This window comes from Brassica napus, chromosome A7 (assembly GCF_020379485.1).
Source record: "Brassica napus cultivar Da-Ae chromosome A7, Da-Ae, whole genome shotgun sequence".
Taxonomy (NCBI): Eukaryota; Viridiplantae; Streptophyta; class Magnoliopsida; order Brassicales; family Brassicaceae; genus Brassica; species Brassica napus.
Window position 1 is genome coordinate 22,665,121 of NC_063440.1, and position 20,964 is coordinate 22,686,084.

Sequence of the window (20,964 nt, forward strand, 5' to 3'; positions counted from 1 at the left end):
GACAAACACTGACGAGAGAAACAATTGGAATGCCTAGGTCTGAAGGTCCAAGACAGCTTATAAAAAGTTTTATATATTTATCAATTTATATATGAAAATGCTTTAATTCGGTTTTCCCCATTGTAAACATTGCGTTCCTACGTGTTGATTATTGAATTATTTAGAGCTTTTACATGCATTTTTTTTTCACAAGCTTGTACAAGCAATACTTTCTCTCTTAAAACTTATGTGTTCTCTTGAATCAGTGATCTTCAAATTTTCGTCTTTGGTACGTTGTTCTTTGAATCAATGAACATCTAACTTGTTTACGATAAGGTTGCACCAAAAATACTAAAGGTTGTGGCTTCCTTAAAAGAACCTTGATATTTTGAAAATTTAGACGTAAAAGCAAAGTCCAATCACAAACAAACAGACTTATAGAGTGATCTTTGCTTCTAACTAGGGTATGCAGGCTAGATAGGTGATAACTGATAAACCTTACGTTGCTTGACAATCAAGAAACATCTCTGACCCAAAAAGGCTGGAATTTTAAGATCCTCACTTTTTTTTCCTTCAACATTTCCTACGGTATTGTGTTAAAGTATAATGGCGACTAGAAAGAAGACTTTATATTTTAATAAGTCAAGTTTGTATCAACTGTCCGACAATATCTGAGATTCTACTAAGCGTTCTAGTATTATATTCAGACCACTAGGGTCTTTGTTTAATTTGTTTTGCAGTTCTGTATTTCTCTACTGATTATTCGATCCATCAGTTAGTATTGACTTTCCCTGTAACCATTATCAACAACCAAAAAAAAAAGTTTGCTCGGACGATGGAAAGCGGTTTCTCCTTGGCACAGAGAGAAGAAGGAAATTACAAAAATGAGAAATCTGCAGGGATAATGATGAAGAAAGTGAGCTACATGGCTGCTCCAATGGTGGCAGTATCTGTTTCTACGTATCTCCTTCAAGTTATCTCCATGGTTATGGCCGGTCACTTAGACGAGCTCTCTCTCTCCAGCGTCGCCATCGCCACTTCTCTTACCAACGTCACTGGCTTCAGCCTCCTCGTAAGATATTCCTCTCTCTTTCTCTTTCTCATCTAACTTGACTATAGGCCCGGATCTCGGCATAACCGAGAGAAACATTGGTCTTGACTGACAATTTTTTTAAGTTTTTTACATAGATAGATGCTCCCAAATAATGAAACAAAAAAAAATTATTAAGATTTTTAAAAATGTTTATTACCCTCAAAATTTTATATCCAGCCTTGCTTGACTTCCGATCAGTAGGTTGGGTTTTCAGGTGCGTTAGAGACATTGTGTGGTCAAGCTTTTGGAGCAGAGCAATACAGAAAGATTGGTTCATACACTTACAGCTCAATGATATGTCTTGTCTTGATTTGTTTCCCAATCTCTCTTCTTTGGGTTAACATGGACAAACTCTTGGAGCTTTTCCACCAAGATCCTCTCATCTCTGAGTTAGCTTGTAGATACTCCATCTGGCTCATACCGGCTTTATTCGGATGCGCTCTTCTTCAGCCTATGACTCGCTATTTCCAGTCACAAGGATTGGTTCTTCCTCTCTTCTTGAGCTCTTTTGGAGCTCTCTGTTTCCACATTCCCTTTTGTTGGCTTCTTATCTATAAACTTAGATATGGAATCGTTGGTGCCGCTTTGTCCATCGGTGTTTCGCTTTGGTTAAACGTAGCTGTGCTTTGGGTTTTTATGAGAGACTCTGCTCTGTATCGTGAAACTAGGAATCTTGAGCTGCAAGAAATCTTCTCGAGCATGAAGCAGTTCATCTCTCTAGCGATTCCCTCTGCAATGATGATTTGGTAACTAAGTTTTCTCTGTTTCTTGATTCTGATTTTCAACTGATGCTTAATTCTTGTATCTCTTTTGGGGTGTAATTAAAGCCTAGAATGGTGGTCATTTGAGCTTCTGTTACTATTGTCTGGACTCTTACCCAACTCAAAACTCGAAACATCGGTGATGTCCATATGGTATGTGCATATATCCCTTTGTATATATTATACAAATGATCCATATGTCACTTACATTAATGATCCAAAAATATGTGATTAGATCCAAGATAAATGAACGAAAGATGCATTATTTAAAAATTCGTGTTAGGATATCCAAGATCTAATACTACATCGGCTAAAATGCATCATTTGTTACAATTTAAATTTTCAATAACGTTTAACCAGTAATAATTCAATTAATATTTTAAGTTTACAATTTCTTTATAGAAAACATACATTTTTTAATTAATATGTCTCCTTGAGCAGCCTCACAACTTCTGGTCTGCATTACGTTTTAGTGGATGCAATAGGTGCAGCCGCAAGGTATAGCAACATTACCAATTGTTCATAAGAATATATTTTTTTGTGAAAAATGTTTCTTAACCATTGTCTTGCTTATATAGCACACATGTCTCAAACGAGCTAGGAGCTGGAAACCCAAAGGCAGCTCGAGCAGCGGCCAATGCTGCACTTTACCTTGGCGCTTTCGATGCTTCCTTTGTATGCATCACTCTTTACAATTATCGAAAAACTTGGGCGTATATCTTTAGCAATGAGGTAGAAGTCGCTCACTATGTAACAAAAATCACACCGATTCTCTGCCTATCAATCTTTATCTGCAGCTCTACGGCCGTGCTCTCAGGTAAGCAAGTTATATCGAATGGAAAAACCATATGCAGTAAAATGTAGAGATGGAGGCTTTTGTGATTATATTTGTAACTTGAAAGCCAAGAAACTAATGTACACTGCAATTCATCATATCCTTAGGGATTGCGAGAGGAGCAGGGTGGCAACGTATAGCAGGATATGCAAGCATAGGATCATATTATCTGGTTGGTATACCTGTGGGTTCAATCTTATGTTTTGTTGCGAAATTGAGAGGGAGAGGACTTTGGATTGGTATATTGTTAGGCTGCTTTTCCCAAACGATGGTTCTTGCTCTTGTCACTGTTTTCACCAATTGGGAGCAAGAGGTATACCTTTCTTTCTCTAATACTTATCTTCATCATTTTCTTATAATTAAAGTTTTGAATTTTATCTCGATTGGGCTCTAGGCAACGAAGGCGAGGGATAGAGTATTGGAGATGACACCTAAAGGAAACCAAGAAACAGAAATCATAAAAGAGGATGCGCAAGTTCTACTAAGCAATATTTCAGAAAATGTGTAACCCCATGTCCATATGTTTCTGATTTACACAAGCGTCTGTGTTTCTAGTTCACATAAGCATGTGTTTATGAATCAAATAAGAATAAGGCTTCAAATGTTTCCAAGCACACCACAGTTAATAGTAACAAAAATCTCTACATATACCTATGTATCTATATATTTTTGTTATTATTAGTACCACATTACAGTTGTTCTGCAATTGTCCACATTTTATCATTCGGAGCCTATGTTTTTTGAATTGACTATTGACAAGAGTTGAACAATGAACTGGAATCTGGAACAATAAAATACTATTAGACAACAAATATATCGCAAACTGAAATCATATTATTCTGCTCATAAATGATTTTCATTTTGATTACCTCGAATCTTCCTTATACGTACATGTTCTAGACAACTATATATTATCTATCGAGAGAAAGACAACATTGACATGGGGAAATCCGATGCCATCTTCAAAAATAGCCAAACTCATTGACAGAAATATGACAAATTGGCTTATTTCACCTCGAGCAGCTGGAAGGTCGCAAATACGATAAGGGGTTGTGTGCGGTTCTCTTGTCAACCACCTGATCTCGTGAGTCATGACAACATCATCCAAATCCAACCTTTCATTTTTGGTTTTAATTCTGTATTCGTTGTATTATGTTTTTTTCTCCAAAAAAAAAAGTTTTCTTTCAGCTAAATGATGAAGATATTGTAATTCGGCCACCCCAGTTTCCATCTTTCTTTTTAGAGTTTACCACTCTTAATTTCTCAAAAAATTGAATCTAAACCGTCAAAATCGAAAGTCGTCACACTAGTAGTTTACAGAATCTCCATGAAACAAGAATAAACTTAAAAACTGAAAATCTGCTGCATGAAATTAGAAGAGTTTAAGTCATAATCTCAATGTGCCTTTATGAGATTTCATTGGCAATGTATTATATAACCCAACACAAAAAAAGCTTAAATAAATCGCGAAGATTTTTTTTAATAATATCTGTGATTAATTGATCATCACTTGGTTTATTCGATAGTGCATGTTACATTTAGCGGAATTCTGAAGATGGGTAAGTGTTTTTGTTTTGAATTAAAAAAAAAATTAGTTAAAAATCATTCAGTAAATCAAGTAATCAACTAGTCTCTAACCCTTCGTCTAGGCGTCTATATATTATATTGGACGAGTATCACATAATCATCCATGATATTATTATGATACTTTCTAAAAATCTCAGTGTCACAGTCACGGTAGTATTTAGGAAATTTCTTTGGCATATGGATAATGGTTGGACCTACCACGGAAATTTAAGGAATATTTGTTACCCATATTTGACAAACCTTGTATCCAAGCATAACCAAATCATATCTCCTCAACCTTACTCAACCCGATGTCGAAAATTCTTTTCCCTGCCAAGCATCTCAGTAACAACCTTAACCCTTCCTAGATCCATCCATATCCGAAAAACTGTGTGAAAAGAAACTTCGATTACAACCGTGCCGATGACCGCCCCCCAAGCATAACCAAATCATATCTCCTGAACCTTACTCAACCCGATGTCGAAAATCCATCCATATCCGAAAAACTGTGTGAAAGAAACTTCGATTACAACCGTGCCGATGAGACACATTTTTTCCTAAAAAAACTTTGAGTAATAATTGACAAAAACCGATTTTTACATGTGTCTTTTTCATATTAGTGAAATTATTATTTCAATATTTAAATTTAATCATAAATAAATTATAATAATAAATTAATATAAAGAGAATAACAAATGCTTAAAGAACTGTCCATAAGAGAATTGGTGTTAATAATGCCCTTAGAGCACCACTAATGGATATATAATTTCACATATAATCTCTAAATTAGTATAACAAATACTTAAAAAACTGTGCACAAGAGACTTGTGTTGATGATGCCCTTAGAGTACCAGCAATGGATATATAATTTCACATATAGTCTCTAAAATTTCAAAAAAAGTCTCTAAATTAATTTTTATTGATATTTTAATTGCACTAAGTGAGTTAATAAATTTTTTGTGTAAATTAAATTGAGCCAATAAAAATGGACAAGCGTAAATACAGTCTCTACAAAATAGTCTCTTTGCAGAGAAATGATTGTGGCATTTTCTATAATCTCCTCCAACTTTTTCTTTGTTAATTATATTTTTTGTTGAAAGACTTCCTTGAGAGATCATCACATACTACTCATCAAAATCTTCTTCCTTGACTTTCTCAACTATTTTCTGACAGTTGGCACTATATATAGGATCTGGTCCATCTTGGGTTCTTAATAATTAAATCAACCTGATCTTTTGTATTTAAAAACAGCTATTGACAGTTTTAAGATTTAATATATATATAAAATATTTAATATATAAAGTTAACACACCCGTGACCATTTAACCCAAAAAACAACCAAACCAGATTAGTTTTCCACAAGACAATGCTGTTTTTTCTTCCAAATCGTTGATTTATGGTCCAATTTTGATTCCTTTTGTAAACGTTTATTTCATTACAAGTTTGACAAGTAGAAAAATTCCAAAGATCGCGATATGAGCCTTGTTCATTAATTATTATTCTTTCCTGAAAATCCTTGGTCATTAATTATCATGTCAAATTTTTATTGAAAGCCAAACCTTAATAAGTCAAAATCATATTGGCTTTCGCTACTAGACTCCACATTTTCTAAAAGAAAAGAGAAGAAGAAAACACACAATGGAAGATCCGTTACTGGTAAATTACAAGAAAGAACAAGAAGTAGATAAGATAAGATGGGAGAAGTTGAAGAAAGTGGCATCCATGGCGGCTCCCATGGTGGTCGTAAACATATCTCAAACCCTTCTTCAAGCCACTTCTACAATGATTGTCGGCCACAAAAGCGAGATCTCTCTAGCTGGAATTGCACTCGCCAGCGCCAGATTATCCTATTTAATCTCCTCTGATTTAATTTTATTACATACAATTATTTGAATAACAGTCTGGACTAGCGAGCGCATTAGAAACATTGTGTGGTCAAGCCTTTGGAGCTCGTCAATACGAGAAGCTCGGGTCATATACTTTCACTTCCATTATTTCTCTCCTCATCATATGTTTCCCAATCTCTCTTCTATGGATTTTCATGAAGAATCTTTTGTTATTGTTTCATCAAGACCCCGAAATAGCAGAGATAGCTTCTGTTTACTGCCTTTGGCTCATACCAGCTTTATTTGGTTACTCTGTACTTCAATCTTTGATTCGCTACTTCCAGACACAAAGCTTGATTTTTCCTATGGTTCTGTCTTCTTTAACGGTTCTGTGTTTCCACGTGCCGGTTTGTTGGATTTTGGTTTACACTTTAGGGCTTGGAACCAAAGGTGCAGCTTTATCTATAAGCCTTTCGTATTGGCTCAATGCGGTTTTCCTCTGGTTTTTCATGAGACGTTCTCAACTTTGCGATGGCAAACGCGTTTTTATATCGATGGAAGCGTTTGGTCACATGAGGACGTTCTTCTCCTTAGCGGTTCCTTCTGCGTTGATGATTTGTCTTGAATGGTCGGCTTTCGAAATTTTGATTCTTATTTCCGGAGTTTTACCCAACTCAAAGCTGGAGACATCTGTGATTTCCATGTGGTAATACGAAGTCCTAATTTTTTTGGCAACACTATAGTTTCTTTGAATCCTATGATTGTTGCGTATGAGCTAATGGCTACATTTTCATTTGAACAGCGTGACATCGTCTTCTTTGCACTACAATCTAGCAACTGCGATTGGTGCGGCCGCAAGGTCAGTTTGTGTATTATATAAGTTTGTTTAGAAGAAGAAACAAAAAACAGTTGCCCTTAAATTTGTATGGACTTACAACTTATGAGTAGATTATAATTCTATATTTCTTTATATAGTATTGCATTATAACTCATTTTCTTCTCTCATTATATGTAGATGATAGGTGTTTTAGTCTACTTCAAATCAAATTCCATTTTAAGATTGGTAACATATCCTATTCGATCGAGTGCTAATCTTGGGTTTTAATATCATGTTAAGGTTTTAAAAATAAAAGCTAATTATCAGTGAGTATATTGACTTATGTTTCTTAACAATTATTCTATGTCACATGTTACTTTTAAGCATGTGAGTCCTAATAAGTATTTCATTGAAGTAAAACACATGTGAACATTAAGGGAAACGTCAACGAAATGCAGACAGAGCAAAGTGCTAGTCAGTTTAACTATTTATTTTATTTATTTAATTGGATCTACTTGAATGTTTTAGCACAAATGTGGCCAACGAACTAGGAGCTGGAAACCTAGTCGCAGCTAAAGCTTCTGCGTTTGTTGCAATCATGATTGCAGCTGTTGAATCTTCTTCCGTAAGCTTTGCTCTGTTCATGTCAAGCAACGTTTGGGGCTACGCTTATAGTAACGTCCCTGAAGTGATTCACTACGCTGCAGAAATAACACCGGTTCTCTGCATTTCCATTGTCATGGACAGCTTGTCAGCCTCACTAACCGGTTAGAAATCCATATTCTCTTTAGTTAGTCTTTATAAATACACGAAGAAAAGAGATTTTCTATATAAACGTCTTGTTTATTCTGGTGCATGTGTTTTAAGGGGTTGTGAGAGGAAGTGGTAAGCAGAAGATTGGAGCTTATGTGAATATCGCTGCGTTTTATATCATCGGAGTTCCAGTAGGACTTCTTTTCTGTTTTATACTTGACTTCAAAGTTAAAGGTCTCTGGATTGGAGTTCTTACTGGATGCACTGTGCAAACTATCACCTTGTTTCTCATTACTACATTCACAAAATGGACCAGTGAGGTAACTGAGGCCTCTAGCTCGACTGTTTAATATGCCAATTATTGCGGTTGTGTTCCCATAAAATTATTTGTAAAGTCTCAGTTAGTACTTTTATTTTTGATTTTTTCTATCAGTAACATGCGAATTTTTTATTTGAAAAACAAATAAAACAATACAAATATATTGTAACATGTAACTGCGAAACCAAATTTAAATGTGAAAGATGTGTGATATCCGCCTCTATGAATACCTCCAAGTATGAGATAGATGTAGCATCCATTCATAAATCTATATGGGTTGAGACTTGGACGTATAGGTTATGAAAAACAAAAAACGTTAGATTTAAATCTAAAAAATGGTCAGATCAACATCAAACTTGTTCACCACGTCAAGAGCACATATCTGGTGGTAATATACTAGAAGTTTTTAAGGAACAGATTTACCAAATGAGACCAAAATATCTACACGACCTTTTGTTGACATATTCTTTCATTTCTTCTCCCAAGAGGGACATCTTTTTACAACTTTCTAAATAGAATAAGTTTAGAAATTTAATATAGAGTTTGATTGTGTTTCAAAAAGAAAAAGAAAATTTAGAGTTTGATTTGAAAAGCAACTCATAGAGTTCATAAGATCATGCGTCTTATTTTTTTAGACCAAGGGATCAAACAAATTGCTCTTCCAAGTTGACTGGCAGAATTGGTTCCATAGCTGCATTATTTAAACTATTTAACAAGAATTTTTCCTCAAGTCTTTGATTGGATGGACGAGACTAATCCTCAGGTGACTGGAGTATTAATCCGGCTATATCCATTTGACTTTGCTATTCATTCTCATATATATGATTGACCTCTCGTTTTTAACATTGTTTTATATAAACCCTTTCACAAAAAAAAAACATTGTTTTATATCTTCTTTGTTGTCAAGCAGGACCGCTTTGTAAGCCACGCTGATTGCTAAACAGTGTTTATTCGTAAAGAACCCAAGATCAAGAGCATAATTTGGATATCACTAAACTGGGTATACTTTTTTTTTTTTGAACATAAAAACAGGGTATACTTGCAACTCAAATGACGGATAGACAAATCCTTGAACAAAGTTCAGCCGACAATACCAGGTGAAGTAGATTCAAATAAACTCATAGTTCTACCAAAGAATAGAAAGGTAAACAAATATTCCTCAGACATAATATAGATCATCATACCTCGAATAGTTATTAATTACTCACCGAAAATCCTACTAGTCATGTGATACCAAGTAAAGAGGAAAGTAAGCCGTTCTGTTAATGCGTATAAATACAAACAATAAGATATATAGTGCGCGAATTACAAATGAGAGCCGGAAGAGGTATTCCTATTGGATTTATCAACAATCCGGAAAACGCCTGTCGGGTATGTCTGAATAAATGTTACCTCTGCCATTTTATAATATCAGTTCGTCGATATAGTTGCATTCTAGCCGTGAGACAGTGATGTGATGGTGATATGAAACTGCAAAAGTAAAGTTAGCAAGTTTTGCAAAAGACTGCATGACGGAATTGGCAACGATTTACTTTATCTGGGCTGAGCGAAAGAAAAGACTGCATGACGGAATCATAGCAACGCCACAAACAACCTTCAAGCTCATTGACAGGCATGTTCGTGACGTTATTTATGGGCAGGAGGCACCGGAAACTTTTCTCTAACCTTATGCTCTGCTAGTTGAGACACGAGTAATTGTTCTTTCAACACTTAATTCTAGGCTATTCTTGTTTTCTATATTTTTGTCCAAGGGTTACTCTAGCTGTGATTTAAACTCTTTTGTAACAAGTTACAAACCCTTCTCATATTTTATGAATTTCACAATTTGACAAAAAAAGTTAGCAACTACGAAAAATTAGAAGAGATGATTGTGGCTTAGTGGTTATATTAATTCTTTTGGCGATATCGTTAAATCCGATCATTGGCGTGCATATATACTTTTAAATCTGATACTTATATTAGTGTCTAGTCTTTAAATGTATATTATTATTATTTTTACCTGGTTCCATAGAAGTTTATTCTACTATTTTTTTTTGTTAGATGTTTTTTTTATTTTACTGCAAATTTAATTATACTAGCTACATACCTTTGAAAATGAATTTAAATTTACAAAACAAAACAACTCATGATATTCAGAAGGAGATAGAGGGAGTAATGGTTCGATCTCATCTCCTCTTTTTGTAAGCTATACAGATAATGGTGAAATCTTCTATATTATTTATACAAAAAGAATTATTTAGTCAAACTTTCAGATCTGTAGGTGGGTCTAATTCCAACTCATAGTCCTATAGCCATATTTTCTGTTTAGAGCATGATTAATGCTGAGATACTTTCTAGAGTATGTAATTAAATAGAATACTAATACTTTTATTAATTAATATCCTATTATCTAAACAAATTTTAAACAGAAAAGAAAAATAATTCAATAAGAATATGACATGTGGATTTTGGTTTCTCAGAAAAAAATTTAGAGTATCTTAACTAAGATATATTTCTGAAAAATTTACTGTCTCTCTCTTCAGTTTTCAAATTTTCATTATTTAATTGTGTAGATACTTGTTAACAACCCTTCGTTGATGTTGCCCTTATTCATCTTTTGTTGTTTTTAAAATAGTTACTAGATTCTCACCCGCCCTCAAAAGGGCGGGTATATTTTTTGTTTCAATTTAATTTTTATATTGGTGTTTCTTTTTGTAATTATATTTGTGTTTTTTTGTAATCATATGTATAAATATTAATCAAAATTTATTTTATAAAATAATTGTAGCTAAAAAGTTATATGTTCGGTTTTTTGTAATCATATGTCTGTATACATGTTTCTTTGTAATCATATTTGTATGTTCTATATTTTGATTCGCGGCTATAATGTTAGTTTGTAATTTTTTTATTTTTTATGTTTCTATAACATTTAGAACAGATAAATATGATTACAAAAAAATATAGGTATACAAACATATGATTACAAAAAATCGAATATATGTTGAATCAACTTTTAAATTGCTATTATTTTATAAAATACAATAGATTTTGATTAAGATTTATATATATGATTAAAAAAAATACAAATATGATTACAAAAAAAATTATGAAAATTAAATTTCTAAAAAAAGTTAAACATAAAATATACTCTTTAAAATGACGGAACAGATAAATGCTGATATTATTGAAAACGTAATTTTCGTAAAACCGAAAAGGAAAGAATAATTGTTATATAACATAAAATTGTGGGACAATATAAAAATTAGAATGAAGTGGCCACCGATAATTTTGGACATGAAGTTACAAAATATGTCTTGACCAATAGAAAGTAGTTACGGAGATATAGATGTAAATGCAGTTATGTTTTATATAGATGTGGATCCTTCGAATTTAAAAGTGTCAGTTGGGTTTGGTTCCACATGTATACAAACGTAAAAGTTAGCAGTTATATTTTATAGTTATATTTAGATGTTGTATATGTTTTTTAATTGGACTCAACTATTATCAATGTGGCATGTTTCTGTTTTAATAGTATTGATTTTAGGGTTTTAAGGGTTGTAGTTTTTTCTTTCCAACAAAATTAGAGAAAAAAAAAAGTCTCTATAGACTAATTTACCGTGATTAAATCTATAACTACGTTTATGACCATGCAGATTCAAATTCAATATAGATTTTCCTTTGTTTCCATAATATTACTTTTACTAAACTAACAAAGAAAGTTAAAAAGTATGGTTCGACTCTCTTGTCATACGCGTATAGTTTCCGTAATAACATATGAGCCGTAATAACATATGAGTCGAGTAAACTGTCGGGGTTCCTTCCGCCTGGTTATATTTTTGACATGTTGTTTATGGTAACGGTACAAAATCCTCTTGTGTAAAAACATTTCACACATAGTACTAGATAAAAAGATACTGTACAGTTAAAGAAAACTTAAATTTGAAGAACAATATTGGAAAGAAAAGGGAAAAAACTAGATTAGTTCAACTAGTTGTGGTAATAACCCTTTAGAAGCAGAAACTGCGGCCCAAGTCTAATCAATAAATCGATCTTATAGAGCAGTAGCATAAGATTATTGAACAGATAGGGTTGGAATTTATTTATACTAAAATAATATTTGATAGAAGAAATGCAAAGTTTAAATGGCGGTTCATGAATATATACAAAGTTGCAAATATTCACGCTAGCTAAAATACAGTTATTGTTGGAGGTATAGTTCCCCTCATTATAAATCAGGTTCAAAAAATTGTTCGATTATTCAAAGGTTCATTACGAAGCCAACAAGCCCACGAAGAACTAGGGTCCATCCTGAGTCTGGAAAGAGTCAATACCAATCTGAACGAGTCAACCCAAAACATAAGAAGATAAAAGCTAGAACTAGGGTCCATCCTAAGGGCACTAAAAATGATTTTAACGACACAAGATACTCGCCGGAGTTCACAACTTCACATCGCCATTACTATTTTCTTCCTAATAGCTATACAAGAATGGTAAAACGGAAGTAGAAGGAGATCTAATACATCAAAACTATAGTGAAACCTCTATAAATTAATAATGTTGGAACTACACCAAAACTATAATTTTTTATTAATTTATAGAGATATTAATTTATCGATATACTAATTGAACCAAAAACTCAATTTGAGACTATAAAATTATATTATTTTATAGAGATTTTTAGTATATATTAATTTATAGAGTATTAATTTAAAGAGGTTATACTGTATATTCAAATTACTCACAAAGTTTACTCTTATTATTATACCTATTAATCATCACAATTATAAAAGCTAGAAATATCAATAATACACTTTTTCATAGCAAAATAGTTAGTAAACAATTTTTTTTATTTATACTTTTACATATGTAAGTATAGATCCTAACCCTAATTTCTGGATATAATTTGAGTTTCATCAGCTATGGCCCTTAGTCAGAAAGGAAACATGACCTAAAAATTAGAGTGGTTAAGGGATAAGGAAAAGAATGTTAGGGTTAATACAGTTTCTTTTTGTGGCTGTAATGAGATCATTGGTGATGGATGCAAGGAGAATGTAGCCAATAGAAGGATGAAAAAGTTAAAGAGGGAACAAAGAATCTGAAAAAGTTAAAGAGGGAACAGTTGACCAAATCAGGTCTATTCATCCCTTCAAACGATCAATACAAACCAATTTGCTCTCTGGCGATTCTTAGGCGATAAGGCTCCTTTCTTCTCGCCGCCGGTGCTGGTGCCTCACGCGCCGCGCTGAGAACTCTCCCCCTTCCGGTCTTCATGGATTCTCCTGCTCCGTCTCTGTTGGAACCTCCATGGCCACCAGATCTGTGTGTCGTCCATCGTGATTCTCCCTCGTCAGATCTGGTTCTTAGGTCTTCAGCTCTCCTCCACCCAGAAGCCCCTCAGTCTCTCGAGGCTGAACCTCCGCAACATCTCTCGGCGCCGTCTCAGTTTCAAGTCCCTGCTGTCTCGCCTTCTCCGGCCTTGTGGGTCTCTAAACTGAAATCTTCTTCTCACAATCTTAAGAAGATGGCTTCGCCAACTTTTTCTGCGGATGGTACGCCCATCGTTAAAGCTCCGGATTCAGTGGTTTTTCGTCCTTCTCAAGTTTGGAAAGGTTACTTAGTGGCCCAATTCCATGGCAATCCTCCTTCTCCTGCTAAAATCTTCTCAGACCTTAACCCTATTTGGGGAAAACAGGGCAGAATCAAAGTGAAACATCATTCAAAAGGAGTATGTATGATTTTTATTCCCTGCGAAGTTACTAGACAATGGGTACTTGATGTTGCTTTTTGGCACTCTGGAAATTGTTCCTTCACGGTTACAGAGTGGTCTCCAAACCTTGTCTTAACCAAGATGAAACTCGAGTTTGCTCCAGTGTGGATCCTATTCAAGAATGTTCCTCCTGAATTATGGTCTCTTGAAGGGTTTAGTTCCTTTGCTTCGGGTGTAGGCTTTCCGGTTCAATCTGAATTTCCTAAGCTTAAACCGTATACCAATGGTATTATCAAATTGAAGGTTGTCATCAAGTTGGAGGGAAACAAATCAAAGGTGGTGAAGGTCGTCGACAAGATGGGAAATTCAGTAAATATCTATGTCGAATACTTGAAGCTTCCGCCTAAATGCAGGATTTGCTCTGAGTTTGGTCACTTCGATCTTAGATGTCCTTCTGCAGATTCTGGATTAATGCCTCCGAAGGTGGTGGAACAGGGTTCTTGTTCTGGTAGAGCAAATCATGTTATTCATAGCTCTAATAAGACAGTCTCGAAAAAAGGTCCAGTTTCTCCTCGTGCTTCATCTGTTGATGATTTGTCTGGTGGGAGGCTAAGGAGGTCGGTCAGTCTTCCTGGTTCTCCAATTGGGTCTGTCAACTCTGAAACTAATGCTGGTGCTTCCAGATGGATCCGGGTTGGAACTAAATCTCCCTCTGCAATTGGTCGTCGTAGCTTATCTCCCCCATCTAAAGCCAAGCCTCTTTCTTCTGCTCAGTTCGCTTCTGAGGAAGAAATGATTGGTGCTGCTCAGAAAATTCTAAGGAATAGACTTAATGAAGTAGTTATGGATATCCCTCCCTTCTCAAATGCTGCGGACAGGAAGCGTTTTAGGAAGCATCAACGACAGACCTTCTATAGTGTGTGTGAGGATGAGGGTGGTGCTTCCATTGACTCTGGCCTTTCAGTTAATAAATCTCAGGATCCTATCGCTTTTGGTTCTATTGAGGCGGTGCTACCCAAGCAAGCCTCAACTTTTTTGGAAGCTTAGTGCTTCGCAGCCCCATTTTTTTGTCTTTCCATGAAGTGCTTTTCTTGGAATGTTAGGGGCCTTAACGGCAATAATCGGAAATTAAATGTGCAGAGGTGGATTCGCACCAACCGTCCTATGATAGGCGGTCTTTTGGAAACTCGGGTGAAGCAGGAAAATTTAAATAATCTTATCTCAAGCTACTTTCCAGGATGGTCTTTTGATTCAAACCATAGTACGGAAGCGGAAAACGGCCGTATTGTGGTAATTTGGAATCCAGTTCTCTCTGTCGTGGTGTATTTGAAGACTCCGCAGGCTATGGTATGTGGAGTTTTCGATCCAGTTACGCAGATTGCTTTTACGGTTGGATTTGTCTATGCCTTCAATGAGAGAAGTGATAGAATTGGTCTTTGGGACACCATTCGGCAATTATCAAATTCTTCAAGTTTGAGAAACTCTCCATGGGTTATTATGGGCGATTTTAATCAGGTTCTAGCTGTTTCAGAGATGTACTCACTTTATCATGTGGATATTTGTGTGGCTGGAATGATAGAGTTTCAGGAATGTCTAAATGACAGTTATCTCTATGATTTATCTTACCAAGGCTGTTTCTTCACCTGGACGAACTGCAGTCCATCTGATCCAAAGTCCAGGAAACTTGATAGAGCCTTGATAAATGAAGCCTTTCAGGACAAGTTCCCCAACGCCAATGCAGTTTTTGATTCCCCCGGGAGTTCAGATCATTCCCCGTGTCTTGTTACAATATCTCAGGACTCTCATCTTAGGAAGTCTAGATTCATGTTCTTCCCATTTTTCTCTGAGCATCCTGATTATCGGAGGTTACTTTCTGAGGGTTGGTCTTCTTCAGGTCTTGGGAGTTCTCCCATGTCTTCTCTTTATCAAAAGATGAGAATTGCCAAAGGAATCTGTAAATCTCTCAACCGGTCGGCCTTTAGTGACATTGAAAAGAGAACAAGAACGGCATTTGATGAGCTCCAACGAATTCAGTTTCTTTCGCTTACTAATCCGACTCCGGTCTTGTTTGAAGAGGAAAGATTCGCTCGAGAAGCTTGGATGGTCCTTGCAGCAGCAGAACAGAGTTTTTTCAGGCTTAAGTCGAGAGTGCGTTGGACTAGCAAAGGCGACCTCAACACTGGTTTTTTCCATAAATGCGTCAAGGCAAATCTCTCTAGGAATCTGATTCACTTTCTTACTGATGAAAATAATGCTCGTGTTGCTGATATTCAAGAAATGAAGAATATGGCGGTGAGGTTCTACTCCTTGCTTCAGGGCCGTTCTAATGTGGCAGTCACACCGTACACAGTTGACCAAATCAGGTCTATTCATCCCTTCAGATGTAGTTCCTCGCAGAATGACCGTTTGTCAGCTGTTCCTTCAGATGAGGACATTAAGAATACTCTTTTTGGCCTCCCTAAGGACAAATCTCCGGGACCTGACGGGTTTTCGGCTGAATTCTTCATATCTTCTTGGAACTTGGTGGGTGAAGACTTTACGAGAGCAGTGAAGCAATTCTTCTTGGAGCCAGACATGCAGAGACAGACAAATGCCACTGTCATTTCCTTGATTCCTAAAACGCCTGGTGCATCCTCTCTGTCTGATTTTCGACCCATCTCACTTTGCAACACGGTTTATAAAGTCATCGCAAAATTGTTAGCAGCGCGACTGAAGATAATCACTCCTAAAGCTGTTCAAAGGAACCAGGTGGGCTTTGTCAAAGGAAGACTTTTATGTGAGAATGTTCTTCTCGCTTCAGAGCTGGTGGCTGATTTCCATAAGAGTGGATCCACAACTAGAGGTTGTTTGCAAGTGGATATTACCAAAGCTTATGACAGCATTGAGTGGGATTTTGTGTTGAATATTCTTCAAGCTTTCGACTTACCTCCCATATTTATCTCTTGGATAAGGAATTGCATAACCACTCCTCACTACTCTGTCTCCTTAAATGGAGAATTAGCGGGGTTTTTTCCGGGTAAAAAAGGGCTTCGTCAAGGAGATCCCATCTCCTCTTCTCTCTTTGTTATGGCCATGGACATCCTATCAAAAGATCTAGATGCTGCAGCAAGAGAAGGGAAATTTGGCATTCATCCTAAATGCCACAACCCTTTTGTCACCCATTTGAGTTTTGCCGACGATCTTCTTATCTTCTTTGATGGCTCTTCCGAGTCCTTGAGAGGTATTATGACGGTGCTTAGGGATTTTCAGAGAAGATCAGGGTTGGCTTTAAACCTCAGAAAGACCTGTGTTTTTGTTGATGGGAATAATGTGGAAGTTGCTTCAGCTTTAGCGACAGAGTTTAGGATAGCTCAAGGAGCTCTTCCAGTCAAATACCTTGGAGTACCTTTAATGCCTCATAAGCTGAGGCGTCAGGATTATCAGCCTTTGGTGGATAAGGTCAGGGGCAGAGTTACTTCTTGGACGTCTAAACGTCTCTCTTTTGCCGGCAGGCTACAACTGATTCAGTCAGTTATTTACAGCATGATTAACTTCTGGTCATCTATATTTCCCTTGCCAAAAGAATGCTTAGAGACTCTCGAACAAATATGTAATGCCTTCCTCTGGACAGGAGCTCCTAATTCTGCAAGGGGAGCAAAAGTTTCATGGGAAGCTGTATGTCTACCTAAAGAGTGTGGAGGTTTGGGATTGCGCCGACTTGCTGATTTGAATCAGGTTTATGGCATCAAGTTAATTTGGCTTATATTTGCTGGATCTGATTCTCTATGGGTAGCTTGGATAAGAAACCACATTATAGTAGAGAGGATGTTCTGGACCTTCGATTTCTCAAATGTCGGTAGCTGGATTTGGAGACGTCTCATGAAGCTTCGAGATTTAGCCAAACCACACATTCTCTGTCATGTTAGCTCCGGAGCAATTGCGTCTTTTTGGCATGATAACTGGACGGAATTGGGGTCTCTTATTGACATTATTGGACCGCTAGGACCTCAGGTCTCGGGCATTCCTATTGAATCTTCTGTTTCGGAGGCAGTTTTAGCTGGTGCCTGGAGAACTACTCGAAGTAGGAATCCGACACTGATGCTGCTTCGTCAATCCTTACCTTCTCAAGTCCCTGATATTACTTTACCAGAACATGACTACTATATGTGGAGGAACTCGGTACTCGACCCCCCAGCCGTTTTCTCTACAGCAAAGACGTGGATTTCCTTAAACCCTCCTCCTCCTTCGGTGAATTGGCACAAGGTGGTGTGGTTTCCTCAAAAGATTCCCAAGCATTCATTCATTGTATGGCTTGTCCTCAAGGATAGAATGTTGACTCGGGACAGACTGAGATCATGGGGTCTTCTGGTTCCTGAGGAGTGTCTTCTCTGTGGTCATGCAGCAGAGACGACTAAACATCTGTTCTTTGAGTGCAATTTTTCTACGGCGGTATGGACACTGCTTATGTCTAAGCTCAGGTTTGCTTTCCCTACTTCCTTGGAGGAGATTGTTCCTTGGATTAGCTCTGTTCCTTTGCGCAAACAGGTTAAAGCTATTTTGAAGTTAGTTTTCCAAGCATCAGTATATTTTATTTGGCGAGAAAGGAACTCCCGTCTTCACTCTGGTTTGCATAAACCTATTATCATGATCGTTAAAGAGGTACACCTACAGGTACGGGCAAAGCTCCTTGGTCTAGACAGAGAGAGAATTGTCAGCATTTCTCCACAACGACACCCTGTGGAGTCATATCTTTCTACATGGTTTGACAGATTCCAAGCTTGAGATGGCTTAATTAAGTTCTGCTTCACATAAGTTACAATTTATTTAAAATCTTTCTGATCTTCCTGTCTATTTAGTAAGCTTTGTGGTAAACTCTCACCCTTTTGGGTTTTATTTAGAAATGATATCTACTTTTGGAGGAAAAAAAAAAAAAAAAAAAAAAAAAAAAAAAAGAATCTGAGAGAAACAGTTGTTTAATTCTTATCTCATGCCTCTTCACGATAAGCATCTTCGTACTTGTCGCTTCCCTATAGCTTCTTCCTTATTCTCTTTTACTTTTTTCAACCCTATCTCCATTCCTTTTTTATCATTCCACTATTCCCCACTCACACCATTCTTTTATTATATTTAATATTTGCAATTATGTTCACAATTACACATTTACATGAATATACACACATATATCTTACAGTTAATTGTTGTTTTACAACTATGTTATATATACTAAATAGAGTAATATTGTAAGAAATCATTAAAACATATTTTTCTTAAAACTAGCACATATAAGAAAAAAATATAGAATCCCTTATATATTAATTGAGAAACATTACAACTTCTTTTTGTAGTCATGTGTCATCATTAGAATGATTCTTAGTTTTTTTAGAAAAATAAGTTGGTCTATCTAATTATATAACAAGCTTTTTATTAAACTAACCATAAATTCATTATTAATGTTCTTTATTATTTTCTTAAGTAAAAGTTACGGAATTGCCTAATGTGGCTAAAGTATATATGTCAATTAATTATTTTGAATAGAATTGATAAAAATTAGTGTATATTCTATCATATTTGTTTAATTTTAAACTATTAAAATAAATTAAACAACCACATTAACTATATAATAAAAAAATTATATTTTTCTGTATATGTTATATTTTGAATTTTTGAAAGTGATTATAAATTATTAAAAATATTAAAAGTCTTACTTTCAAATTTTGTGATCCATGGTTTAAAATTTTTGTTATGAAAAAATACAAATGATACAAAATCATATAAGTAAAAAGTCTAGTGTAATTAATTATTAAGATTAAAAGAGATATATATATATATATAGTACATATTTTAATATCATTTAATTTAATTATATATCCTATCAAATAGTAAAAAATATTGTTTAGATTAGTAAAATTAATTTATATGTTTGCAATAATTTAGTTATATATGTAATAGTTACTGAATTTTAATTATTCAATATATATTTATTATTTTATAATATTTTAAAATATATAATACATAAAATAATTTGTATATATAATGTTCATCTTGCGCAAGACGTAAGTCTTAATCTAGTATCATGAATTAATTAGACACTTTTTATTTTATATTTAAGTTTAAAAATTTTTTTAACATCAAACGACTGATATTATTAAAAGTTAGAACAATCAGTGTAATAAAAATCCTTATGATGAGCTCTTGATATCTTATCTAATGATCAATATGTTGTTTGTTTCCAGAATGTAGATGATAAACAACAGAGAAGTATACAAATCTTTTCTTCAGTATTGATATCTCTTTTAACTCTGTACACCAATTTGGCAACGTTTTTTGTTCTTGTATTATCGAAGTCATGTCTTTGCCGCAATCAGTTCCAATGTGTTGGCACATCAATATTTGCAGCATATCTTCCATAACCCCAAAAAAAAACTCAAGCTCTACATGTATAGAGATTATTGTTAATGTAAGTTTACAATATGTTAATTATTAAATTGATTATTTTAGTTATCAGGATTTTAATATGTACCAAATTATTATTATGTTATATTATTTATTTATTTATTTTAATTTTATTTTATTTGTACGGATTGAATCAGATATCCAGTAAAAAATATAAAATTTCTCGATATCTAAACACCGAATATTCAGATAAATATGAAGTAGATCGAATCGGAAAATAAATTGATTATTCGGATAAAATGGATTTAATTTATGAAATATTTGCAAAAAACTTAGATATACTACTCGTGTCTACTACTCAAGCCAGCATCGCACATGTAATCTTATCATCTGTACAGAAATCTAGAAACAATTCTGCCTGAGTAAAGAATATATAAATATATCTAAAAAGAAAACTGATAAAAGTATACTATTTGATTAGATGCAGTGCATTATCCTTTTTGTGACTGTACGCCAATTGTGTACCCAATTCATTGTCTTTTGTCCCAAGTAAAGATATGATTGGATATAGCAGCTTTTTTTAATTGTTTTGCCAATTACAACGCGACGCATGGTTCATGGACGGAACAGACACCATTAATAAATAATAACTAAACTAGTTGCTGATAAAAAAAAAGAGTTTAGGTTTATACGGGAAAAATGTCAAAAATATATTAAGTCTGTATAATTAGTCGCGTAATATGCACAGTTTATTATTCGCCAAATAATTACGAAGTTTGCATTGACTGAGTTATTTTAGATATGAACATAGTTAACGTGAATTATTTTTCTTATTCTTCATGTACAACAGATCGAAAATCCCAAGTTCCTTCACTAGATCTCCAACTTCGTTTCTCAACAAACTACAACTGTTGAACAATAGAGTTCATATAAATTAAGTTCTCATATTGACAATGG

At 34.9% G+C, this 20,964-nt stretch overlaps 3 protein-coding genes across 3 annotated transcripts; all 3 read left to right on the forward strand.

Moving 5' to 3' along the window:
- The first annotated feature begins 617 nt into the window (after nt 1-617).
- LOC111209393 (protein DETOXIFICATION 7-like) lies at nt 618-8,120 on the forward strand. The gene is made up of 10 exons (XM_048735971.1): nt 618-1,051; nt 1,274-1,818; nt 1,900-1,986; nt 2,275-2,331; nt 2,412-2,650; nt 2,776-2,981; nt 3,063-6,766; nt 6,863-6,919; nt 7,406-7,644; nt 7,745-8,120. The coding sequence occupies exons 1-7, from the start codon at nt 815-817 to the stop codon at nt 3,174-3,176; spliced, it is 1,485 nt and encodes a 494-aa protein (XP_048591928.1). The 5' UTR covers nt 618-814; the 3' UTR covers nt 3,177-6,766; nt 6,863-6,919; nt 7,406-7,644; nt 7,745-8,120.
- Nucleotides 5,873-8,172, forward strand: LOC106353901 (protein DETOXIFICATION 9). Its single transcript, XM_048735972.1, is given in 5 exon segments — nt 5,873-6,074; nt 6,106-6,766; nt 6,863-6,919; nt 7,406-7,644; nt 7,745-8,172. Coding segments are annotated over 5 exon segments (1,395 nt in total). The 3' UTR covers nt 7,981-8,172.
- A 6,807-nt stretch (nt 8,173-14,979) lies between these two features.
- On the forward strand, nt 14,980-18,396 carry LOC125576186. Its single transcript, XM_048735602.1, has one exon. It carries the CDS (start codon nt 14,980-14,982, stop codon nt 18,394-18,396), a length of 3,417 nt encoding a protein of 1,138 aa, XP_048591559.1.
- The last annotated feature ends 2,568 nt before the right edge of the window (nt 18,397-20,964 follow it).